General features: G+C 42.8%; 1 protein-coding gene across 1 annotated transcript; it reads right to left on the bottom strand.

The window, feature by feature from the left end:
- Positions 1-1,215: 1,215 nt before the first annotated feature.
- On the bottom strand, positions 1,216-27,054 carry LAP3 (leucine aminopeptidase 3). Its single transcript, XM_030563457.1, has 13 exons — positions 26,845-27,054; positions 25,725-25,840; positions 25,316-25,370; positions 23,720-23,825; positions 19,218-19,377; positions 17,232-17,396; positions 16,103-16,261; positions 12,751-12,875; positions 10,361-10,449; positions 8,121-8,223; positions 4,466-4,545; positions 3,629-3,741; positions 1,216-2,324 (listed from the first exon to the last, which is right to left on the bottom strand). The coding sequence occupies exons 1-13, from the start codon at positions 27,052-27,054 to the stop codon at positions 2,129-2,131; spliced, it is 1,677 nt and encodes a 558-aa protein (XP_030419317.1). The 3' UTR covers positions 1,216-2,128.
- Positions 27,055-27,619: the final 565 nt, after the last annotated feature.

Genomic DNA, 27,619 nt, shown 5'->3' with positions numbered 1-27,619 from the left:
GCCTGCGCAGAGGGGCGAGAAGGCGGGGGGCGCTGCAGCGGGGAGGCGGTCCCGATGCCCGGGGCTCAGCGGAGGTGGGCGTGGCCTGCCCGGTAGCGGCGACCTCGCGCGTCCCGGGAACCGGCCCGGAAGGGCGGGGCTGCGGCGGGGAGACGCTCTGACAAGGTTTCCTTCACTGACTGTGTCTTGGCACTCACATACACAGCCCCTAACCGGTCAGTTCTCCGCAGACTGAAGCTACAGCTTCTGTCCTTAAATGCCTCTGTTCTTTCTTAGTATCTATGATCGTAGTAGCCTTTTTCTCCTTATGCTACAGAAAGTAGGAGCTGTTTAAATTGGGTAAAAGATGCTTCATTTTTTTTCAATCGGCGCTGCCTTTTCACTGTCCATCATCCAAAAAAAAATCTAAGGAGAGCATTTTTTACAGCAGGTGAAAAATCAATGCTAATAGTTAAGCATCTAATTTGCATAAGGAATTTGCAATATGTGCTGAAAGATACTGGTACTTTTGCAAAATTATGCACAGGTAAATGTTAAATTTAGGTCAGCTATCTGCATATGGATCATCTAGTGGTTAAAGCAATTAAGTTGCTATTCGAGCTCTGCCACTGATTAGATGTATGGCCTTGGACAAATCTGCAAAATTATCACCACACTTATTTGAAATGATCAGACAGAAGGAGCTTTACGAGTGCAAAATATAATTGCAGGACAGAGAGAAAGATTATCCTTTCACATGTACGTTATTAACAGTTTATTTTTCTGCCACACTCAGCACAATCGTAGGAGTGCACCTATGGCACTCTGATGCCATATCTGCTGTGAATTCTTGTGGCCAACCATGGTTACAAAAAACAAAAACAGGTGCTGTCCTCTAAACAATTAGCCAGCCATAACTCTGTCCTGACTGAACTGCAGTTGGGAAATATACAGGTGAGGGGTCAGATTTCAGTAGTTAGAACAGAATCCTTCATCTGGTGTCATGTGATAGTGCAGACTGATCAGTAAAAAATTGAGTAGTTTTAGTCTCTGTAAACTCCTCTGTTTAAATACACTGACAAACTGCACATTAGAAAAGCTGTCCCTCTTACTGACACACCCTCCAAGAAAAATTTTTTCTTTAACAATCCCTCCCCTAAACTGTGCTCAGATTGAGAGTACAATTAACTATGGTATTACACAACCAAGGAAGTTACCCAAATAAAAAACAAACAGTCATGTTAATTTCAGCTTTATTGAAAGCACAAGAGAAAAAAAATCAATGCAAGCACAATGAAAAAAGCAAAACCATCAGAGAAAAAAAATTTATGCCAAGCTTTTTGAGAGGAAGTATAAACAACTGCAGGAAATTGTTTCATTTCCTTTAATTATGCTCAATAAATTGGCATCTCATATAGCAAGTGGCAAGACAGTCCATCTCCCTGCCAACATAGGAAGGTTCCTTACAGCTTATTTTCAAGTTCTTTGTCTAGTTTAAACACCTTTAGCAATGGAGTCTCCCAATACCTAATAAAGCACTACTGTGTACTAGCTGATTAAACAGATGGTAATAGTACCTATAGCTTCTCCCTTATGTTGTTCTGACAAAATTTCTGTCAATAAACCCTATCAAGAGTTATTCTTCCATGTATGGTATATCCAAAACACAGAAGGGCCATGATTCCAGATTAATGGTTTTTATAGTGGAGGCTACTTTATACTGTTTAGACAAAAGAACATGGTAAAGCAACTAAAAAGGTAGATTTATGTTTGTGACCATTACACAGATCACTACTTATACATCTGAACACAAGTCCAGATGTTTACAATGATCATTTTTTTCAGTATTAAGTGTCTAAAAATAGTTCAAACAGAACTTCTCACCTTCAACAGCATAAAATGGGAAGAGGGAACCTCATCTATGGGATATTCTTACTCAGTAAGAACTGTTTACAAAATGTATTTGTCTTTCATCATTATTTTTTAGATTATGGGAAGTATTCCTGGATTGTAGATGTACTTCCACAGTTGGCATTTTATTAGAGTGTACATATGCCATAGGCCATTAACTAGTTTTAAAATAAAACTTAAGATTAATTGAAGTAGACAGATTTAAGGCAGAGTGGAAGATTACAGAATTAGCATTTTACTAGACACTTTGCTTGTCTTTGCTCAAGCGTGTAGCAAACTCTACTAATGTTCGTGTAGGTCGTCCTGCCATGCCTTTTCCAAGATAAGGAACCTCATCTTTATTTGACATCACACCAGCAATATCTAAATGAGCCCAGTTAGCCACAGTCACAAATTCTTTCAGGAAGGCAGCAGCTGTGCATGCACCTCCAGCTCTGTTGGGGGAGGAGGGAGAAGAGGGGAAAAAATGTTGAACTTTAACAACTCTAAGTCAACAATAAAATGCACACCAAATAGTTAGCTACTCTCAAGCAACTGGGGTTCTTCAATATGTTTTAATTAGTGTGGGTCCACCAAAGGTAGGATGACCAGATGTCTTGATTTTATTTGTATTTTGATGGGTCACATTGTCACTCCACCTCTTTGTGGGCCCATCTGGAATATGTAACTTTTCTCCCTGTGTTGAGTGTGGTTTCAGGAACAAGACTAGTAAATTAACTGAGTTAGGCCAAATTCTGAGACTATTTAAGGGATGAACTTAGGGTGCAGTCTCAGCATATCTGTGTCCCTGTGAAAGAAGGTGTAAGGAGGTCCAGCCCTGAGAGCTTGGAGCTCATTAGTAGTCTCTTCTGAGGCAACAGCCACCTGAGGGTAAGATGATATACCAAGCAATCAGACAGCAGCTCAAGAGGATGCTCCATGAGCTTCCGGAGAATAATGTTGAGATTCCATGCAGAAGCTGGCTGACAGGTAGGAGAGTATTCAGGAGATCCTTGAGAAAACTATTGGAGAATTGTGGCTGCCCTTTATGCACTCAGACAAGAGCATGAGGCAGCTCAAGGTGCATGCGTGGCCCCCAGTATTCAAAAGACTTATTTTGTGACATGAGGCACATGTACCTCTACGGGGGATCCACACTAACATGCATTTGAAGAACACAGTAATACTCAATGTTTGGTAGAATTACAGAGCCCTGCGGTTGTTTAAACATAATATTACTCCTTTCCCAGACATGTGTGGTGATAGTACTCGTGTTCTGTTCCCCAGCTTCCAGATATGCTAGTTGCATCATTTTAGGATGGTAGAGCTTCTTTTCTTTGGTGAAGCTGGCCCATTCTCACCCCTCTCTGCAGAGAAACATGCCCCTAGGTACACAAAGGGCAAACTCGTTATGTTTCACAGTGTGCAAGGACTGGACTGTTACATACTCTTGGGCAGGACACAGAGTGGGGCTGGGATGGTTCATTGTGTGCTCTTCCCCCTGAACAAGAGCTGTTGTCACCATCTGATTCTAAATTGACAAATCAAGATTTGGCTGTGTATTTTAGCAATTTTTAAAAGTAAAAATACTGAAATCCCATCTCCTGTTTTAAAATCTAACTGTACTAGTGCATATTAGTGCAAGTTCAAAGCATTCCAGTAACCATGGAAATGCTGGCTATTTCTAAAACAATAACATGATGATAAACGGGTATATCAGTTAAGACAAGGGTTGCTGCATTTCAGTTAAATAATGTACCTGCTATATTTTCCAACATTACTGACGTCTGCAAGTGGACAATCAGTAACTTGTTTTGTGTAATGTTCAAAGAGAGGCATTCTCCAAACACGGTCTCCTGTCAAAATACTGGCCTGCAGAAGAAACAACTGTTATACTTGGGACATATTGCATAGTCAGTCTAAACAAAAAATACCACAGCAAGTACTGTAATGTATATTGTAATCGTAGCTCTCGGTGGACTAGGTAGTTATGAAACCACTTTGAAATTAGTAACAAGATAACTTCTGACATCTGAAAAAAATGCTAGAAAAATAAAAGATGAAACGCAATTTTGAATTCTTTAAATTTTGCCCTCTGTTTATGAGAAAAAAAGAGCCAGTTTTCTGCAAGCCTCATTTTTCTGCCGGTAATGCAGATTTTTCATAAATCACTTCCTCTGGAGAATTCCCTCAGGAATTATAGTTTGACTAAATATTGGGCATTTTTAAGAATTTAATGAATGGCACCTAATCAAGACCAATTCACCTTTTAACACAAGTTACTGGCAACCAGTAGACCTAGAGCTTATAATTAAGCAATAAGCCATAGGAGGGTGTGTATCCTTGAGACTCAGGTGCATACTACCAGTGCACTTAAGCTACTCAAGAAGTGTATCAATGAGCCAACAATTCACACACACACACACACACACCCCTTATGCTTCTCAATACAAGGTTAAAAAAAAATAAAACCTCCTCCACCCCAAACCACTGTATTTTAAAATGTAATACAATATCTATCATCTCACTTATATAAGAGACCTTCAGGAACATATACACTTAACATTTAAAAAAAAAAATCCATCGTATGGCCTACCTCATAAAGGTGACTCCAAAGCCAAGATGAACTGGTAAAAACTCCAGTCGCAGCAGATCCTAATGCTACATCCATGGCACCTGTAAAATACCACTGTAAATTATACCTCTTGCTCTTGGAGATGGAGCAGAACATTTATTTTGCATTCTACCTTCTAACTGTATTTTTAAAGATGATATCCTGTCCACCTTATCCTCAGTGGAGTCTTGGTACTCTTGCATTTATTTGAAAAAGTATTATTGAAAACCTGCTCCTGTGTTAATTAGTATGTAATCAGTAATGGGCCCAATTGTGCCCTCTGGTCTACCCAGATAGAGACAGATGTCATCCCTCTCACATGGAAAGGGAGGGGCAGGCATCGTCATAACAGCATCCCCCCTTGCCCAGGACCCCGTGGAAGGTTGTCTGGATGGAAGGGGGCAAGATGACACATAGTATGTTCCCTGTACCATGATCATCAGGCAAGAATGGAAACACAATCCAGGTCTTTTTAGCAACAGGAATTCTCCTTTCAGGAAGATCTAGTCATCAGCTGGCTAAACCCTAATAGTACAGATAGAATGAGTGACAATTGGCAAACTGCCCAAAATACAATGGTAGATGGCCCTAATCTCCTATAGATCCCTAGACACAAGAAATCATCTAACACCTGTTCCATAGTTCACACAACAATCTGGGAGGAAACTTGCATACTTCCTTCCCTTTATAATTGGCCTGCCATGGATTTTACCATAGACAGGGGTGGCCTGGCCAATAACCTTAATATGATTTTTTATACAGCCAGTTTTAGAAGTTCCTTGTCCTTCAGCTCTGTAGTTACCATTTGGGGCACATTAAAGGCACACTGTCTGGTAATTGAAGCCCAAAATAATATTTTCTTATAGAAAACCTACAACTGAAATATTTTTATGAATTTGTAATGGTGTGGCACCCACCTCTTGTGAGTGCCCCTTCCGGTCAGGTGTGTCTGCAGTTTTTAAATAGTCCCAGCCCTGGTATCGGGCCGTACCAACAGGGCTTCCTCTCTGGAGGCAATGGTTTCACCTTGGTCTACTCTGCCCCCAGCTCTTCAGCTGGGCCACTAAATAGTTCAGTTCCCCTTCTGAGGGTTTCTCGCTGTCCAGTTGTAAACCAGTTTCCCAGTGGCCTATGAGCAGCAGAGAGGGACCCAGGCCTGCCCACTAATCTGGGTTCCAGACCAGGGACCCTAAGAATAACAGCCATGTGTTGCCATGTCCCTTTAACTATACTGCTTTCAGTTACATGGACCATTTCCCTAGGCCCCAGCCTTTGTCAAAGCTTCACCCTTACTTCAGGGCTCATCTAAATTCAGGTCCAGCAATCAGCCAGGAGCTCTCTTCTCTTCAATCCCCTTGTCCCTGCGAGCACTGAGCTGTCCATGGTACCGCAGTTCCCTCTGGCCAGCCAGGAGCACCAGCTGAACTCCTATAGCTCCTGCAAGGAACTGACTATTCTGGCTTCGCAGCTTCTTTTATATGGCCCTCTGGACCCTGACTGGCTGCTTCCTGCAGCCTCTCTGATTAGTTGATTCCCTTGCAGTAACTCTAGGCTGCTTGGAGGACTTCTCTACTGCTCCGTTCCTGGGATCAGTGTGGCAGGACCCTGAGTCCTCCAGCGGGGGGCTCTGGGCCTAGTCCACCCCATCACAGAATTCTTATAAGCATTCAGGCGAAACAGGAGTTTGAAATTCCCTTGCAGTATTTGTAATCTAAACTTTTTAGCTTAAAAACCCACAAAAACTGAAGCTTGCACCACTCTCTAAAACAGAATGAATATAAGTCAACATGCCAATCCAATTAAAGGGAAAATACCCTACCAAGATATTGGTCTATGCTTACACACTAGTATAATTGGTGCCACAGAGTTGCTTCTTGATGCTGACCCTTCTTGGGACACATAGGGTATGTCTAGACTGCAGTTAGACACCCATGACTGCCCTGTGCCAGCTCACGGGGCTCGGACTGTGGGGCTGTTTAATTGTGGTGTAGACATTTGGGCCAGGGCTCTAGGATCCTACAAGGTGGAAGGATACCAGAGCTATCTCAGGCTGCAGCCTGAGCCTGAATGTCTACACCGCAATTAAACAGCCCCACAGCCCAAGCCCCGTGAGCTTGAACAAGCTGGCACTGGGCAGTCACGGGTTTCTAACTGCAGTGTAGACATACCCTGGGTACCCAGGCAATAATGAGGAGGCCCATTTTAACAACAGAGCATACCAAAACTGAAAGCTCTGCAGGAGACCTGCACAGACAAGAAGCATGCAGAGCTTTGGCTCCTCTTCATCTCCCTGACACTAGATACTCCAGGCAGAATCAGCACATCATCGTGGTGGCAACTGCCTTCTTCTCCTCTGGGCTGTCAAGTAGCTCAAGGGGAAGCTACTTTTGTATAAGCCAGTAATTGTGTAATCAGTTTCCTCTTTGGCTGCAGAATCTGGCATATACATGAGTATATATCGAGGTGGGCAAATTTTTGGCCCAAGCGCCACATCTGGATGGGGAAATTGTATGCAGGGCCATGAATGTAGGACTGGGGCTGGGGTGTGGGAGGGAGTACAGAGTGTGGGAGGGGGGTGCGGTGTGCAGGAAGGGGCTCAGGGTAAGGGTTTGTGGTGCAGAAGGGGTGCAGGAAGGGTGCAGGGTGCGGCAGAGGGCTCAGGGAGGGGTTTGGAGTGCAGGAGGAGTGCGTGGAGCACGGGAGGGGACTCAGGGCAGGAGGTTGGGGTGCGGGGCATGGCAGGGGTGCAGGAGGGGTGCAGCAGTGGGCTCAAGGCAGGGGGCTAGGGGGCTCAGGGCAGGGAGGTTGGGTGCGGGGTGCAGGGTCCGGCTCCATGCCACTTACCTCAAGTGACTCTGGGGTGACAGCGGTGCACAGCAGGGCTAAGGCAAGCTCCCTGCCTGCCCTGGCCCCGCACCGCTCCCAGAAATGACATGTCCAGCAGTGACTCCTGGGGGTGGGATGGGGCAGACGGCTCTGCCATGCGCTGCCCTTGCCTGTGGGTACAGCCCCTGAACTTTCCATTGGCCACGATTCCCCATTCCCAGCCAATGGAAGCTGTGCGGGGTGGTGCCTACAGGTGAGGGCAGCACACAGAGCCCTCTGGTGCCTCCCCGCCCAAGGGCCGCAGGGACATGGTGCCGGCTGCTTCCAGGAGCGTTGTGGGCCCAGGGCAGGCAGGGAGCCTGCCATAGCTCTGCTGTGCCACAGGACTGGCAATCCCCCGGGCCGGATTTAAAGCCCCGACAGGCCGGATCTGGCCTGCAGGCCGTAGTTTGCCCTCCCCTGATATATGTTAACATAAGTGATTAAACAAATGTAATTTAAAGCATTATTAGACGTATACATAAAGAATTCTTTAGTTTCACATATGCATTTTAACCCAATGAAATACTGTTTGTAAACTAAATATTTTCTTTTTTTATGACAACTGCTTTACTCTGATGTATGTGAATGGAAAAGTTCCATTTTATTTTTGAATATTTTTAAGAATAAAACTACAACCCTCATGCATAAACAAGGAGGACAAAATACACAAAGTTCTCATTTATTAATAAAACTCCTAAGAAATGTGTTTAAGGAGTTAGTTTTTCATTATGATAAACTGTTTTGCAACATGAAGCAGGAAATTAGTTACCTGTTAACGTCGCAGCATTCACAATGGCCCTTGCATTAAAATTGTGGGCATAACAGAGAGCATCAGCTAATAGCAACCTTCCCTCTGCATCTGTGTTATCAACCTGTAGATACAAAAGTGTAGTGGGGGAAGTCATCTACTCAAAAGTTCCCCTTTACTTGATTTGCTTCTTAAAAATTCTTTTTAAAGAGACCATCTGGGTTTTTGGCTATCAGGCTGAAAGTGATCCATGTATTACAGCTTGTATAATAACTGCAAGAAGATGAAATTTACTTTCTCATATAAATACAAAACAAAAACTATTTTGATGATCATTTATTTTTCAAAGTGATCTTAGGTAAGTGAACTAGAACAGGACACTAAAATCAACCCAAAATGGAGTTGTCAAGCATCCACAAAAAATATTTTTAATATAAATCAGGGAACCTCCCAGCACTGCTGCCAGGCCTGCCAGGCCTCCCATGCCAGGGCTCGTAGGTGTCAGCAGTATAGAGTAGGACAGGAGGGTACAGCAGAAGATTGGCTACTGTCCCCTGCAAAGCCCGTGGAAATCCAATGGCTATTACCTAGCAGCTGCAAGGGGACCTAGTCAGTGGCAATAAAGATCCTACTGGAAATATAGTGCCAGGAGGGAAAAGGAACTGCAGAGTAGCACAGAGACAAGAAACATCCCTTTAAATGGCTCCTACATTTGTAGATTCAGAAATCCATTTCCTTTGGGTCTCAAGAGTTCCTCCCTCCAAAAATATATGGCCTCTGCAGCCCCTCCTGTTTGAGGGAGTGCATTATAGTGAACTCAGCATAACAACCCTTGTGGTGCTTTCCTGAGTCACTGGCTCTGGCAGAGGGTGATGAGGCCCCTGAGAAGCACAGTGGTTTAGAACTCAATAGTCATGCATATAGCTTGGTGAAACCTCAAGGAACAGAAAGGTTCCTAATGTCAAAGTCAAGAATGGGGGTAACACAATTATACAGAAACTCTGGAAGGAGAAATATTGATTTGTCCAACAATTCCTACAGGGAAACAACAGTCTATAGCATTAGGGCATGTGTTAAGAATTTAACCAATTGGGGAATGGTTACGTATTGCATATTAAAAACACAAAATATGTATTTTAGGTCCTGATTCTGCAAACTGCTTTGCACAGCGGACCCTGTGCCTATGGAATATCCTGGTGTTATGGGATGCTCACCCCATACAAGGCCTGGAGGGGTTGAAATGGCTAGGCAGGCCAATTAACTGCCCAGACTACACCTGAAGGTGGAGACAAGGAATAGGCCAATAACGGGAAATAAATGGCTCAGCTGAATAGGAACAGGAAACAGTCTACAGTCACTCCCTGGAAGGAAGAGGCTTGGGCTGGCAAACCCAGAGAGAGAAGCAGCAGCCAGAAAAACAGCAGCAAGGGGTAGGACTGTACAGACCTTGGCTACCTGTTATAGGGTCTCTGGGTTAGAACCCAGTATTGAGGGCAGGCCTGGGTTCCCCTACCAGCGACTGGGAAGTGACACAGGGTGCTGGAGATGCCAGCTGGACAGCTGGTCCAGAAGGACTTTGAATTCCCCAGGAGGGGAGGACCTTAGTGACCTGGCCAGAGGGCCAAGCCATGAACAGGAAGCAGCAGCTCTGGGAGTGAGAAGGGCCGCAGGATGAAAGAGATGATCTGGAGAGAAACTGCCAGGAGAGCAGTGCCTGACAAGAGCTAACCCCCAGGGCCACCAGGCGGAGGCATCATGTGCGGTGAGTGGACTTCGTGACACCTGAGTTCCACATGTGTGAAGCAATTTGTAGGGTCAACGCCTTGGTTATGTCAGCAGAAGAGTAATGCTCCTGTGTTTTACAAAAGAGGTGCCTGGAAGAGGGCCTTGAAAATGTACCAAAAGCAACTCCCACTTTGCACAATGTTTGAAGACTATCTTTATCTCTGGCTTTATATGCACTACAACAGCCTCCTCTATGGATACAGCAGATTCTGGAAAATGTAAGTTACTGGGCTTTTTACTTTTCCCTAGTAATTTATAATATTTTTGCAAATACAAAAAAACCCCAAAACCTCAAATTGAAAGAATGCTGTTATCAATTTTAGTTAAATCAGTGAATTTACACAGTATGAGAAATACATTTGTTTTTAAAAAATAGTCTTTGTGCACTTCTTATAACAGAAGTTGAAACAGTAAAACTTGATTGATTAGTAGGTTTGGAATGAATGTGTCTAAAAACCAACTTAACACACACATACCTGGATTGTTTTCCCATTCTTTGCCCTAACAACATCTCCAGGCTTGTTTGCCCTACTGCTGGGCATATTTTCACAGAGAGGTGTCAAACCTGAGAGGGAAAAGAAATAATTACTGCAATGTACCATGGGTTTCTAAATTTAGTAATTACAGAAAAATTACTTAAAAGACAACTCTTTACATTAAAATCATTTGTAACAGAAGGATAGCATTCTTGTCTGGAATGTACATACAATTTCTAGATTTGCACCTGAAATTTTCTGACTGAAGAATGACACGATCCAAATTTCTCCATTAGTGACATTTCAGCATTACACAATTAAGTCTGTACATTTATCTTTAACATGCTGCATTCACTAACCTATGCTATTTTTACACCATGTGTTGCACCGGATTTACATCAAGTGATGTCAGAATCAGGCACATGGTCTTGAGGCTCCCTGTCAATAAGTTGCACCTTACAACATGTGGCACTATATGCATATTTCATATCCTTATAAAGGACTGTTTATTTCTGGAATTCTAAAGTTCTTTGGGGAATTTCAAGAGCTTCTCATTCCAAACAAACATTTTACAATATCAAAAGAAAGAGATCCAGGGGAACCATTATACAGCACTGACATAAGGGCAGCTGGGGAAGATGGTAAAGAGCCCAAGTCAATGCTCTGGTTCCAACCATGGGTATAGTGATAAGGAACATGGCAGTCCACCAGCCACACACAAGGAGAAGCCCATGATCTTGTGTTCTGGACAAAGCATATTAAAGAGGATAATGCTGGGCTGACATGAAGTTGTTTTCAGAACAAACATCTTTAATTCCCATGAAGTTGGGGTTTCTCAAGCTTGTTAGTTGTGTCAACTTCCTCCTGGACATCCACTTTTGCCATTGTGTGAAACAACTCATTTATTCACAGCTGCAGAACATGCAGTGGCAACTACACCCACTGCTTACTTGGGAAAATATTAAAAAGTGATTTAGCTATCCACATTGCCATCCTTCAGAGTGGCTCCCATTTCCTTTCTTCCTGTTCTGCAGCAATAGCTACTAGGGGAGGCAAGCAGGCTGGCTCCTCCTCATTTCCAGCTGCTTTTGCAGATATCTTTGCAATGAAGGGCCAGGGCATTTGTAAAACAGTTGGAAACAAAAGGAGAGTTAGCAACACATGGCCTTACAGCTCTCCACAGACCATCTGCAAGTGCTCCCTGGACCAAGTATTTATTAATACTAGCTGAACTAATGGAATTGCTCCTTTACCTCAACAGCCAGGAGCTAGTTTTTCTGGAACCAAAGACTGCAAGTTCTATTTCCAATACTGGATTTGTGAGCAGTTAGCAGACAACATATGTTTAGTCATACATTGGTACTTTGCACATCAGATTCATATCCTCTCTCCTCTCAACACTGGGTGCTTTTGTTCCATACTAGGGTTTACCTTATTAAAATGGCACTTTTGTGATTTACATAGTCAGTCACCAGTACTATCAGTTTTCAACAACATATACCCTGGAGACACTAACATTTTTTCATCAGCTTTATTCATATATTCATATTCAAAAAGGCCATTCTTTTTGACAGCAAATATTTTAAGTTAGATTTTCCATCCTTTTGGGGATGCAACATGCCAGTCTATGATCCTGAGATCTTCTTTGATGGACATTTCTACATTAAATGGTCTCTGTTATGGCAGACGAGTCCACTTTTTCCAACAAAGTACAATTATCTGTAAATCAACACTAGTCATCAGGAGTATCCCATGGGAGTCAGGCATCTCCTGCAGGTCCCAAAAGCTCCCAACTCCTTTAGGACATCAATGAGAGTTAAGGAGGATAAGCACTTCACAGGATCAAGCCCAGTGTGGGTGTCAGAACTATCAGTTTTCATCCATACCATTTATGAGACCCCACCCACCATAAGAGATTCTCCAATAGTTTATATTACTAGATATACCCTATTCTGTTTCTTTGTAACAATGTATTGAGACTAACTGTTAATTTCCTTAATCTGTAGGTCTCAAACACCAAACAAGTAGTGCTCAGATTGATGCACAGGTGTTTTAGACATGCAGCTCCAGTTGCCCTGGACTACGATTCTAGCCAATGAGACAGAGACAAAAGTCTCCACCCAGTTCTATGAGTCATGTATTCCCCTCATAAAGGTTTTAATTCAGCCTTGCAACATTCTTCTCACCCAGGGTAGGCAATTTTTGATAGTGAGTAAAATATTGGGATTTTTTACATTGTTATGAAAGTGAGTAGGTGATGTGATTAGCCTGGTAAGTGTCCATGAAAATTCTGAGCAGCCATTTCCATTACTGAAATTAAAATAGCTGTGCCCTAATGTAACATTTTAAATCATATTTTCTGATGTTCTCCCCTTTGCCCCCCAACTTACCAATTATATTAAGAGGTAGATTTAGTGCTGCTGCTGTCATAATGGCTGAACACACAGTTGCTGCTCCTCCCATATCTGCTCTCATTGCATCCATACCTGAAGAAGGCTTAAGTGAAATGCCACCACTGGGGATGCACAGATCAAGAATAGACATTCTAGAAAAATCTCATTCAGCACACAGAAGCCTCACACTACATGCTTTAAAATAACTATTTTGTCCATCTCTATGTTTATGACAATAATATCAATAGTTTATTATTGTTTTTTAATTTCCTAGTATTCTAAAAAGCAATCTATCTCCTCATATCAATTTAATCTGACACAATAAAACATCGCTGAGATAATCTGCAACATGCTAAAATGTAACAAGGTAAACACACTGAATTACATTTAGGAAAACAAAGATAAATCAAAAGGATTTAAAATAAGGGAAAGTGACAGCCCTAGTAAATCAGTTTAAATAACGGGCAGTAGATTAATAAATTAGTCAGTAGTTAGGTCTTCCAGATGACAGTTTTGAGAGGAAGTTCTGTAGGAAGGAAAAACCCCAACTATTTTCACTCTGCCAAAACACTCTACAGAAACAAAGCAGATGCTTCAGGGACTGTAAACTCTAAGAAGCATATACCTCATTTAGAGCTGTTACCAAGCCAAAAAACAAAACAAAACAAACCCACAAGTCTGTTCTACATCTGCTGTTGGCCCACTGAGGCTCGATCTCCCCTTTGGAAGCAACAAGGTACAGTAGAACCTCAGAGTTACAAATGCCTCGGGAATGGAGGTTGTTCGTAACTCTGAACAAAACGTTAAGATTCCCAAAGTTTACAGTTAAACATTGACTTAATACAGCTTTGAAACTTTACCATGGAGAAGAAAAAAATACTGCTTTTAACCATCTTAATTTAAATGGAACAAACACAGAAACAAGCTCCTTACCTTGTCAATTTTTTTTTAAACTTTCCCTTTATTTATTGATAGTTTACATTCAACACAGTACTGTACTGTATTTGCTTTTTTTTGGGTCTCTGCTGCTGCCTGATTGCATACTTCTGGTTCCAAATCAGGTGTGTGGTTGACCAGTCAGTTCGTAACTCTGCTGCTCTGAGTTTGTAATGCCAATACACTCAACCCTGCTGTGCTCCCAGGGAGAGTGGTAGAGTCTACCACATACAGCAGATTTACAGGAATATTATAATAATATAATATTAGAGGGATACTGTCATAACATTTTTCCCAGATTTGGACCTTAGTGTCCAAAATATGGGTGTTAGCATGAAAACCTCCAAGCTTAGTTACCAGCTTGGACCTGGTAAAGCTGCCACCAGCCAGGAATCTATACAGTGCCTGGCACACTGTGGTCTCCCCAAAACCTTCCCTGGGGGACCCCCAGACTCAGATTCCTTGAGTCTCACAACAAAGGGGAATAAACCATTTCCCTTCCCCCTCCTCCCCTCCAGGTGTTCCCTCCCTGGGTTCCTGGAGAGATATACAGAAGCAAGCTCCGTAAATCTAAACAGAGGGACTCCACCCTCCCTGTTTCCAGTCCTGGAAAACACAAGTACCGAGATAGCTAATCTCCCTTCCCCCTCACCCAGAGGGTATGCAAAGTCAGGCTTAGTAAATCTAACACAAAGAGATTTTCCCCCTGACTTCTTCCTCCCACCAATTCCCTGGTGAGCTGCAGACACTGGCAAGAATTCATCTGTGCCTGGCTGAAATCAGCTACTCAGAGAATAAATGTTAACTAATTTCTGACACTATAATCCCTTTATCTCCCTGGCAGAGTTCCAAAACTAGTCCATCTGAGCCAAAAAACCCTACCTTCCCTCCTGCCGCCACCACCACCAAGGTTACTGAGGAGAAAGGGGAGGGTAAAAAGCAGGGAGCCTCTTCACTTGGATCAGGACACCCCTTTGTCTCTCCAGAATGATGGGGGTGGCGGAGGGCCCCACACCAGCAGTCAGGATGGAAAAGTCCCAACTCACCCACTTACTCTGATGTATAGTAAACATATATTAAACAAAATTACTATTGATATTGGGACTCATCAATTTCTCTTCACCTGCCCAGCCCTATGCCTGGAGGTTGTAGTAGCTTCCTTGGCCTCCAGGGGGAGACAGATGGTTAAAAGATAGGCACTGTGCTGCACAGGAGGTGCAGAGCTCATGTAAGCAAGCACTACTTTTTCCTCCTGAGCAGCTGCACACACACCAAGCCACAGGCATGTTTGGTTTTCATTTTGCTCTTGCACTGGAGGCTAAATTTTCCTCTGGACCGGTTGGCCCACAGCACAGCCAGTGTATCTGATCTTCTGAAGTAACACTTGGATTTTCTGATTGGAAAATGCTTCTCAAAAGTTACTTTAAAAGGTGAGATGCAAAGCTTTTTGCAAATACATTTTTTAAAACGTCTCATTAAAATCTCAGACCAAGACAACAACACTGGCACATGCAAAGCCTTGAAATTACCATTAAATACATTTTAGAACAAGAGCATTTAAAATCCATTCCTTTCTCATTCTCCCAACAAACCATAAGTTGAGGATGTTTCATTTCCCTTGAAACAGCTGATAAAGCCAAGCACTCATAGTAGTGGCCAACTTGTACAAGGGAAACACAGGATCCCTATCTCTGAGCTTGGCAGGGAACTGAAAAGGGACAGGTTTTCAAACATCCTGTTTTAAATGCATTTATTTGCATTACTGTATTTAGGTCTCCATATATTCCGCTATGGGTTTGAGATCTTCAATGAATTATTAAAGTTTTGCACAACCTGTAATATTTTTTTCTGTTGTGTTTTTCATATAATTTTACATACCAATTGCTAGTTCTCGTTTCATGAATTTCCTCTGAAATGCTATTTATCAGCATCACTAAACAGAAGTGGGCAACAGTGGATTATTTCCTCCATTAATAAAATAAAAGAAATTGCCAAACTCTTCTTGGTATTTTCCCAAATTTTGTTAAAGCAAGCTATTCTGACTGGAGAATGTTTTCTTCTAGTCATTTGCAACAGAATATCTAACTATAAATAGTAAGTGGGGTTGTTTCAAATATCGTTGATTTTTCAATGGAAATACCAAGATGCCTATTAGTAAATTTTATTTGATAATCTCAAATTTGTTGGCATATTTGCTCAATTTCTCTCTCTCCTCTGCAATTTAATGGCCCATTTTACAAACAATTGATGGGTAAAGTGTTAGCTAATCTGCCTGATTTTTTTAGAAAAAAGTGACTGGCACAATGGCAAATATTTTTGCAGTACCCACTTTTTTTTTTAATAAACACCTTAATTCCTCCATAATTGGATTATAGTTTTTTTTTTCCAGTCATAAAAATATTAGCAAACATACCTATCAAAGGTAACGCCTTTTCCAACAAACACTAATGGAGAGTCATTTGCATTAGCACTGCCTGAATAGTGAATCTCCAAGAAGACTGGAGGCTCATCTGAGCCCTTAGCTACACTCAAGAATGCTCCCATCTGTTGTTCTTCTATCCATGCTTTTGACCTATAATTAAAAAAAAGATTTTAATAAGATTCATTACAAAAGAGACTAGAAAAAACTGTGTGATTAATCATGCTGTTCAACAACAATAAAATACCATTTATTTTAAATATTTTTGGATGTTTACTGCATTTTCAAATGTACACCTCTATCTCGATATAACGTTGTCCTTGGGAGCCAAAAAATCTTACCGCGTTATAGGTGAAACCGTGTTATATTGAACTTGCTTTGATCAACCGGAGTGTGCAGCCCCGCCCGCCCCCGGAACACTGCTTTACCACGTTATATCCAAATTCATGTTATACCAGGTGGCGTTATATCGAGGTAGCAATGTATTAATTTCAGTTACAAAACTGAATACAAAGTGTACAGTTCTCTCTTTATATTTATTTTTTATTACAAATATTTGCACTGTAAAAAACAAAAAATATATTTTTCAATTCACCTCTTACAAGTACTGTAGTGCAATCTTTTTATCATGAAAGTTGAACTTACAAATGTAGAATTATGTTTAAAAAAAGATCAAAACTCTTAAGAGTTTTAAACATGTCTGCAAGCAATTCTGTGTTTCCTAAATAAGAGATTGCAGATTGTATATTCACTGGGAAGTAATATGAAAAGACTGTCAGGCTTCCTCTTCTGTAGTTTTTTAGAAGGCTTGTCATGTTACAAAAGTAATTGACATATTCATCCTGTTTCTTTATTTTTGTCCCAGCAGACTCTCTGCGCCTACTGTAACAACTGGAAGTCCTGCTCTTGATACTGAGAATAACTTGCTATTTCTGGGCACCAACAAAGCTTTTATTTATTTAAAGTTTACAGACTGTTACACAAATACTTTCCTTGCATTTGTCATCGTGAATAGCAAGAGGGTAAAAATGAGCAAGTTCATTACAAACTCCAGGAACATTTTACATCCTGCATCTTAATCAATTGCAACTTACAGAGAAGGAATGATTTAAATTGAACTTACCTTATATGGACCTTCACGTTGCTATTAACACTTCTGAGTTTCTGTTCAATAACTTCAGCAAATTTCATTGGTGTTATATAATTAGCTGGGGCCTCCATCAAATAGCGAGCCAGATTTTGACCCTCAGCAAACATGACACCTTTCTGCCAGGCCTCCTTGCCATCACTAAACAAACGCCACATAATTATAATTGAACCTTTGCAAAAATAAGATTGTCAGTATTCAATTGTTGTCTATATTTTGAAAAGAAAGCTGCCCCACTAAGGGGGGGTGAGAAGGAACATTACATTACCTCTATTATTACAGGAACGTGGGAACTGCCATACTAGGTTAGACCTGAAGTCCACCTAACCTAGTCCAGTACCTGTCTATGGCAATGGTCAGCATTAGATGTTTCGGAGGAAGGTGCATGAACCTGGCAGTAGAAGATATGGTATGCTCTCTGCACCCACATTAGGTCTCACATTAGTTTGAGACTGGCTTAAGTCTTGAAGCATGAGGTTGAATATCCCTTCCAAAATGTGTGTTCACAGTAACAACAACAACTCTAGTCATTCTATTCTCCACATACCTGTCCAATCCATTTTTGAATCTTGCTAAAATTATGATTATTAATTGACAAAAGGTGGAACTTGGACAGTGGGATCCCCACTTCAAAGCATAGTTCTGGTCAATGAATTGTCAACAATCACAGTAAGGTGTTCTTGGAGGGATATCCCCAAATCCTATGCTTGCTGTGCTATCTAGGAGCTCGCAACACTACTATGAGGAAGGGAAGTATTATTGCCCCATTTTACAGATGGGGACCTGAGACACCAAGAAAATACGTGATTGGCTCAGAGTTGAACAGGGGAAGTCTGTGGCAGAGCTGGAATTGAACCTAACTCTTCTTAATCCTACTCCAGTGCCTTAGTCACAAAGTCACCCATGTCTTGAGAAGTTAGTTGTTTCATAAAGACCAGTAATCCTGAGTGACTCTCAAGGTATATGTTGCCCTGGGAAATGGATGAGTGTGACACTGAGGCTTATCAGTATAGGATTAGGTTGACAGATTTACCTAGACTACTGCTTGGCAGGGTGCAGCTTCCCTCTTTAAAGGAAGGAACTGTCCCGGATTCACTCCCTAGCAGCAGGGAAGTGTGGGAGGCTGGTAGGTGAGGGGATATAAAAGAAGCCATTGAACTTTTCTGAGACAGCGCTATATTACTGAGAGAAGTTCTGTTGCTATTTGTCTTATCTCCCAAGGAGGGGTCAATGCCATTCAGAACCCAAAAGGAGCAGGTGTCATTTTTCTTGTTGCATAAAAAATACATTGCCTATCACAGTATATCCAGTGATCTATGTTAAGACATGCTGGGGTTCAAGAGTTTATCAGAACTCAAAAAAGAATCAGGCATTTCTGAACAACAAAATAAACAGAGGAGATATAAATTCATGCACTTCAGGGGACAAACCAACCTCTAACTGACAAAGGTTAGGAAGTGTCTTCCCCTATGGATCCAGTATTATAATTGTTCACCAGGGTTTTTTTGCAAGTTCTGACATACCTGGTACTGGCTACTGCTAGAGACATGGTATAAAGTGGACCTGTGGTGTGATCTACTATAGCATTTCTAATGTCTTAGAAGAGTTTGTTCATTTAGAGAGAGACAGAGGGAGAGGGAGACAACTCCTGCACTTCTTGAGTTTTTGGGCCTGGTACCATTAAAAGCACTGTACACATCATAAAACAGACAGAGTTGTTTTTGCTTCTTCTTTCCTAATCCCAGACTCTTCTCTGCTGCAGGGAAGCACTTATGAGAGGAAAAACAAACAACATGACACACTAGCAATGGCAATTAGACAAGCAAAGCAAATGCTGTAAAGATGTCTCTGCTGCTAACATTTTTTATGCAACACCAACTAAAAGGGAGGTGGGGGGAAAAGGAGTGATACATACTCTAGGTATCCAAATGTTTCACAAGTAAAACTTTAGTTTGTCATCACCTTCCATGTAGCTGAGCAGTAACTACGGGTTTCTTTTTTTGCTTAAATTCATTGTATTCATATAGCCCAAGAACAGCTCCTTCTGCAGCAGACTGAGCATCTCCACAGGGGTCTACTTCAACACAAGGGACCTCCAGGTCCTGAACTTGTCTGCATCCAACTGGAAAATACAACACATCAATACGTGAGTACCGACTGCAGCAGCAAAATGGATTCCTGAGGTAATTAATTTTTCAAGGAAAGAACCCAGTTCTATTGACACCTGGTAGATTCTGGCATAAACCACCTGAAAAAAATATTCAATAGATCAAAGCCTAGAGCAGCAATTTTTACAAGCAAAGTATTGGTATTCATCATGCATCTCTGAACTTCAAATATAATTGATCAAGTAAGCAATTCAGCAAGGGTTGAAAGACAAAACCAAAGTTCTTAAAACTACACAACTTTAGAGTGCTTCAGGTGACCAAAGCCTGTAGCCATCAGAAATTAAGTTGTAATACAGTGGGTTGCTAGTACACCTTTACCTCGATATAACGCCGTCCTCAAGAGCCAAAAAATCTTACCGTGTTATAGGTGAAATTGCATTATATCAAACTTGCTTTAATCCACCAGAGTGCGCAGCCTCGCGCCCCCCCGGAGCACTGCTTTACCACGTTATATCCGAATTCGTGTTATATCGGGTTGTGTTATATCGAGGTAGAGGTGTATAGCTTAAATAGCAGTTAGTTTTTTAAAGTCACAACAGCCTTTTGATTCAAAAGGTGCATTTATGCACAGCAGAATATATGAACGTATTCCATAAACAAAATATTTGTTTAAGAGGGACTCCCATATAGCAGCCCTGCCTGGAAGCACCCTTCTGCTGCAGGTTATGGCATGACAGAAACATCTGCCTCAGTTTCTCTCTTTCAGCATCCTGAGTAGCTCCACTCCAGCTCTGTCTACTTCCCCCCACCCCCCGGTGCTGGTTTATTACAGCAGCATAACATACATAGTCCAAAACACAGACCCCAAAACCCCAAGCCCATTTCTCACCCCAGTGTAGTCATTAAGATCACTTGTTGTCTTATCCTATGACATCCTACATACCACACGCTGGCATCTTCATCCATGCCCAGACTCTCTGTAAGTCCACCCCAGCCTTGTACCAGAACAACCACCCCAGCTCTTTCAAGTGGAGTGCAACCCTGCTCTTCCCAGCAGAAACCCCTGCCAGTCTCTCTGCTTGGGAACGTCCTTGCCAGGGGAGCATCCTTCACTCTGGTTGGCCCTTCCATGATTCCTCTGGGACCAGCTCTGCAGATGTCAGCGGGTAAGCTCCTCCATTGCTTGCCTGCCTTCAGCTCTCTTTGGCCCTTGGTTACAGCCGGCAAACAACTCTCCCTCCAGCTGCTCCTCCTGCCTTCAGCCCTCACTCTCTGGCTTGGCGACATCAGTCAGCAAATCTGTCTTTCTTTTTTTTGCCTTCAGCTTTTCCCAGGTCCCAAACATATAATTTTTGGCAACTCTCACCTACCCCTAACTCCCGCATAGGCAGTTCTGATTCACCAGGTCTCTCCAACTCACTGAATCTCTTCCTGTCAGGGTCTCCCTGGTCTTTTATAGCCCCCACGTGCTGTCCAACCCACTTAAATTGGCCAACTAGGAGCACCCGTTCTGGCACAGAGGTGCTGGACCTACTTCATTTAATGGGGCCAGCCACCCTGTGACAAGGACCAAAGTTAAATGTGATATCCCTCTCAATTAAAATGCTAGAAAGCAAGGTTGTACCAAATTATGAGACACCACATAAATATGCCCAATGGTCACACAGCATGATTTCACTCATTCCGAAAGACAGAATTCACAAGGAACTTTCTTTAGCCCCCAACTGATGGGGGAAAGGGGCAAATATAGCACCAATCTATAAAAAGAGAAATAAGGGCAACCCGGGGAATTATAGACCAGTCAGCTTCAGTGTTCCCTCTAATTTTTCCCACCCATGTGTGGAATGAATTTTCTTATGTGCACCAATCTGGAGGTGATGTATGACACATCACCTTCATATTGGTGCACATAACAAAATTCATGTGGTAGGGCTGGGGTCGAGGGTTTTGAAGTGTGGGAGGGGGCTCAGGACTGGGGCAGAGGGCTGTGAGGGCTCCAGCTGGCAGTACGGGCTCTGGGGTGGGGGCAGGGACGAGGGGTTTGGAGTGCAGGAGGCTGCAGCGGGGAGAGAGGACTCTCACCATCTCTCTCTCTCCGCAGCAGCACCTGGGCTGGAGGGGAAAAAGGTGCCTCTCCCTGCTGTGGCAGCTCTGGGAATGGGGCTGCAGGATAGATGACCCTCTCCCATCCCCCACAGGTCCAGGCCAAGGCTGGGTTCAGGGAGCGGTGCCCTGTGACAGGTCCGGGCCGGGCCGCCCTGGCCAGGTCTGGGCTGCGCTGCACTGCCCCAGCCGAAGCAGGTTGGGGGCTGGGCTAGGTTGGGGCTGGGAGAAGGGCACCCCTCCCTCAGCAGGTCCCCAGGTAGGTTCCCTGAGCACCTGTGTGTTGCTAAATAGGCTGCTGCATGGCCACACGACCTCACAGCTTACAGGGAATTTAAGTCAGCTTAACTTCAGTACCCGGAAAAATAATGGAGCAAATAATCGAGCAATCAATTTGCAAATATCTAGAAGATAATAAGGTGATAAGTAAGAGTCAGCATGGATTTGTAAACAACAAATCATGTCAAACCAACCTAATATTCTTCTCTGACACAGTAACAAGCCTTGTGGATGGGGGAAAGCAGTAGATGTGATTTATCTTGAATTTAATAAGGCTTTTAATACTATCTCACATGAGCTTCTCATAAACAAACTGGGGAGATACAACGTAGATGAAGCTACTATAAGGTGGGTGCATAACTGGTTGGAAAACCATTCCCAGAGAGTAGTTATCAGTGGTTCACAGTCAATCTGAACGGACATATCAAGTGGAGTCCCGCAGGAATCAGTTCTGGATCTGGTTCTGTTCAATATCTTCATCAATGATTTAGAGAATGGCATAGAGAGTGCACTTATAAAGTTTGTGGATGATACCAAGCTGGGAGGGGTTGCAAGTGCTTTGGAGGATAGGATTAAAATTCAAAATGATCTGGACAAACTGGAGAAATGGTCTGAAGAAAACAGGATGAAATTTAACAAGGACAAATGCAAAGTACTCCACTTAGGAAGGAACAATCAATTGCACACATACAAAATGGGAAATGACTGCCTAGGAAGGAGCACTGCAGAAAAGAATCTGGGGGTCATAGTGGACCACAAGCTAAATATGAATCAACTGTGTAACACTGTTGCAAAAAAAGCAAATATTTTGTGATTTGTTAGCAGAAGTGTTGTAAGCAAGACACAAGAAGTAATTCTTCCACTCTACTCTGTGCTCACTAGGCCTCAACTGGAGTATTGTGTCCCGTTCTGGTGCCACATTTCAGGAAAGATGTGGACAAACTGGAGAAGGGCCAGAGAAAAGCAAAGCAACAAAAATGATTAAAGATCTAGAAAACATGACTTATGAGGAAAGACTGAAAAAATTGGGTTTGGAGAAGAGAAGATTAAAGGGGGCCATGATAACAAGTACATAAAAGATATTTACAAGGAGGAGGGAGAAAAATTGTCCTCCTTAACCTCTTAGGAAAGGACAAGAAGCAATGAGCTTAAATTGCATCAAGGGCGGTTTAGGTTAGACATTCGGAAAAATTGTCAGGGTAGTTAAGCACAGGAATAAGTTTTCCTAGGAAGGTTGTGGAATCTCCGTTACAGGAGATTTTTAAGAGCAGGTTAGACAAATACCTGTCAGGAATGGTCGAGTTAATACCTAGTCCTGCCATGAGTGCAGGGGATTGGACTGCATGACCTCTTGAGGTCCCTTCTAGTCCTACGATTCTATGATGATGAAACACATATCATGTTATACTGTCAAGGATATCAAAGTCTTAATTACCACCTAAACAACAACAGAAAATATTTAAGGTTGTCACATATGCACAGAGCATTGTTATAATCTTGTCAATTTCACTGATTCTCATATGGTGACGTGAAAGTGACAAGGGTCTTTTGAATTTCATGCTACTTGGGAAAGCTATGAGAAGCAGATTATGCAAAAAAACAACTCCCATCTTAGGAAAACTACTCTGCATCAATTCATATTTGGAAGGTTATCTCCACAACCATACGGCTATAGTTTGGGGGTTGGAAGGAGGGGAGGGTTGGGTTCTTTTTAAAAAAACATGGAAAATATAAATTCTGTTAAAAATTAAAGGCCTAGGCCCTTTTCTCACCAGGGAAACCTTCCCATTTGTCAGTGATGAGTGAATTTTCCAAGCCATGCATTAGGTTTTATGCTTTAAAACAAAATGTGTTATGGCCTGTTTGATTTAAGTTCATGTGCTTCACCAAAAATGGAATGTATCACATTACAGCAGTGCTTCAATAGATCAAATACTTGCAACAGGAACAAATATTAAATGAAAACAAGTTAACCTGCTACAGCTGTCCGAATATTTTCTTTGTCCTCATTCCAGTTTTCTTGATCATTCACTCCAGCAGCCTTCTTACCCAAGCCGACAACTACAACACTTGGAAAATCCTGTGCAAAAACAACACACAAGTGGATTTAATTTCTTCACTCTGATAGCCATGATGGAAGTTAATATGAATGATAAAGAGCATTATTTTCAAATGAAGGCAAACATAACATGAAAATACATCCATTATCATTAGCATATTATGATAGTGATCTTGTCTCTACCTCTCAGTAATCTTGCATAAGCAGATGGACAACTTCAGTGTTATCTAATTGTTAATATTTATGTGTATTATTGTGGTGTCTAGAGGACCCAGTCAGGGTCCCATTGTGCTACGCCCTGTACACAGACACACTGAGAAGTTGGTGTCTGCCTCAAAAAGCAGTCTAAGTAATAGGATTGTTCTTATTGGTTAGGGCATTATGTTCAGTATAACATTGTGCATTTTTCAGCCTGTCCCCACCTTTTAGTTTACACAGCATGGCATGATGCTTTACCTTTGTGGCTGCTCCACAACTCAAGGGCAGCAGGCCACTGGCTAACTGATACTCTGCACACATACCCCTACCTCTTGAGCACTAGAGAGAAAGGAGAAAAAGGTCTCAAAAGGGCAAACTGTATTTCCCCACCTTACCACTGCTGAGAGACCTTTCTAGTGCTGCTGTGCACTGAAAAATTATTTAAAATGTGTCTCCATCCACAAAGATATAGAGGTGGAGGTATCCCCACTCCTCCTGAGAGGGATAAAGTTAAGAAAACATTCAACTTGAGGTCTCCTCACACTTCCATTATAAACTGGAAGAGCATAGGTTTTGTAACAATGAGAAGTCTGGTGACACCTTAAAGACTAACAGATTTATTTGGGCATAAGCTTTCATGGGTAAAAAACCACTTCTTCAGATCCACGAAAGCTTATGCTCAAATAAATCTGTTAGTCTTTAAGGTATCACCGGACTCCTCGTTGTTTTTGTGGATACAGCCCAGCACAGATACCCCTCTGATACAGTTTATAATAATCAGTTTTCAAACTGCTGCACCGCGCAACATCCAGCTCACAAGAGACTGCAGCTAGTACAAGCTTTCCAGCTCAGCTACAGCCCACAGTGATTTGAACAGTCTTCTTATCATCACTTTTTCATGCTCTTGGGAGGGAACTGCATAGGGTCCAATTCTGCAGCCTTTTCATGCAAGGAATCCCTACTTACTTTAATGGCAGTTCTGCATGCTACAGAATTGGAATTTTGGGACCTGATCTAATCTCCAATGGAATCCATGGGAGTCTTTCCACTGACTCTGTGGGCTGGATTGGACCCTTGTAAAGGAACTTGGATAGAGAAGGCAAAAATCACTGAAAGTATTTTTTCTTAAATCTTAGAAAAACCACAGTATAGCAACACATTAAATTCAAACACCACAGTATTTAATGAGAGAGTATAACATTCTGCTGTAATAATATGCTGCACCCAGAATAAGCTTATAATAAGGAATAATGCCAAGACTCAAATTCAAACCACCAACTCGTCATCATACTTAAAAAATTCAAGATTCATACCTGATGCAAGCCATGAAATAGGCGTATTTTGCCTTTCTTCAAAGGAGGCCCAGATCTAGAACACAAAAAAGTGTCATGAGTTCTTTTAAAACAGAGATCCTGATTTTTGTGGTAATAATTTTATTCTCCAGTCATGCAATATCCCTTAACTTCACACAGGGACACTGGCTAAGAACAGATTCAAAGGGAAACATACCACCTACAGAATCACCATCACCACTTCCTGCTGGGCTGTTTTTTCATTAGAGGTCCCCTTATCTCATTCTGGCTAAACAGAATTGGGTTAAGTCAGTAGATATGAATGTCAATGCATGAGGCAGTATGGCTGCAAACTAGAACAATCAATAAAGATGTATTTTCTGTGTTTACAATATCTTAAAAAATATAAAAAACTGATCTAAACACTTACATACACAATAACTCTGTCAGCTTTCCAGATACAAGTCTATCAAAAGTCTCTCCAGCATTAGTAAACTGAGGAACCGCCTCTTCTTTTTCTTTTGCATAGACTCCTAAGACGAGGCCCTTTAAAAAAACAAAAACAAAAAGTACACTAATGCAAGATACTCTTTTTCTAAACAATTCATATTGAGATTTGATAAATGTTTCTGAACATAACCATAATGCTGTATAAAAGAGGTTTAGTGAACTCAGTTTATTAAATAATCTAAAGTATAAAGTGATGATTGGATAAATCAGGATACTTGCCAAGACCAAAAGTAAAATTCTTTAAACAAGAGAAAGAAAGAGCTATAATAATGCCATGCTTCAGATCATTGTGCTGCTTTTTAAAAGGTATTTAGGTAAGCAGGGATACAGACTGGCAGGTGCTTTATAAAATCCCACTAAGCACCTACCTGAATTTTGGCACCCTTAATACCTTTAAAAATCTGGTTCATTATGTATAAAAATGAAGTTTCCAGACACAGATTTAAAATACAGGCTATTCCACTTGTTAGTTAACATTATCTCTGAACAGGCACATCTTGAAGAAAGGAAAAAGTTACTTTGTCTGCGACTGAGTCAGGGTCAAGGACATTATCAGGTGCACTGAGAAGGAAACAAAACCCCCAAGCAAGAGGAAATCACGGCTGCCAACCTACAGAACCCTAACAAATATTTATAGGACGCCAGGCGCGTCCCAGGTTGCTGACTCTGGCCCCGATCCTACAAAGCCAGAGGTTTAACTCCAAGCACGACAGCCCTCGCAAGGACTTCATGCAACTGCTCCAGCGCACGTGAGGGGGGCGTGTGAGTGCGAGGCAGCAGCTGAACCAGCGAGTGAAAAGGGCCGGGGAATGATGACATTTAACGGGCAGCCTGGCCAGTCTTCACACACAAGGGCGACTGTGGGGTGGGACAACCCAGCTACCGTCTCCCCGACCCACCCCTGGGTGTCCGCCCTGCCGCTGGCATTTCCACCCTCGGACACAGACACGCGTGGCTGGAACAGCGCCTGTCTACAGCCAGTCGCTCCTCTCCCCGCACAGCCCCCGGCCCCCACGTGCTGGCACCCCCGCGCCCTTTACCTTGCGCCCCGCGCCGCTGCTGTAGCCTCGCGGGGCGAGGGAAGGCCCCCGGCGGGGCCAGCAGCCAGAGAAAGGGGGAGCCCCGCCGAGGCCGCGGCGAACGAGCCTCCCCAGCGGCAGCATGACCAGCCCAGTGGCAGCGCGCGTCCCCGGCCGCGGCAGGGAGAGACGGAGGAGCGAGCGTGTCCCGCCCCTCTGACCTCGGCGCATGCCGCGTGCTTCGGGGGCTGGGCCTTGGCCTGGGGCTCCCCGGGAAGCCTAGGAGCAGTGGGGACAGGCCTGGCTCGTTGGGGAAGCCGGGGGAGGTGTGTTCCTGCACGGGGGAGCCGGGCGGGAGGCTGTGGCTGACTCCTGCAGAAGGAGGCAGGAGCAGCCTCGTGGCTGATGGGTGGCTCTTGGCTTTGTTGTGCTGCGGCGTTCAATATCTGCGGGTGCAGAGTCAATCGCCTGTGAACTGCTGCCCAGCCTCCCCCTATTACCTCAGGCTTTGGGAATATCTGGATTTGGAGCTGGACTTTGTGGCTGGGGTCATTTTTATATAAAATCACTCACAAAGACTAGCTTAAAAGGACATGGTTACGGTTGCAAAGTCAGCACTCGAATTAGGAAATGCCTGATATAATGGGATCATTAAGGACAAGTTGCTAGACCATGGTTTTATGTGTCATTCAGAAACAGTTAAATCAATCCAACACCATAGAGATTACAGTGTTAAATTTGCTGTAGCCATATTAGTATGCAGTACATTTTGCATAGAAACAGTGGATAGTTGCCC

Source organism: Gopherus evgoodei, chromosome 5 (genome assembly GCF_007399415.2).
Source record: "Gopherus evgoodei ecotype Sinaloan lineage chromosome 5, rGopEvg1_v1.p, whole genome shotgun sequence".
In the NCBI taxonomy this organism is placed as follows: domain Eukaryota; kingdom Metazoa; phylum Chordata; order Testudines; family Testudinidae; genus Gopherus; species Gopherus evgoodei.
Note: the sequence above shows the minus strand (reverse complement) of the source record. Positions and strands in the feature narration are given on the sequence as shown.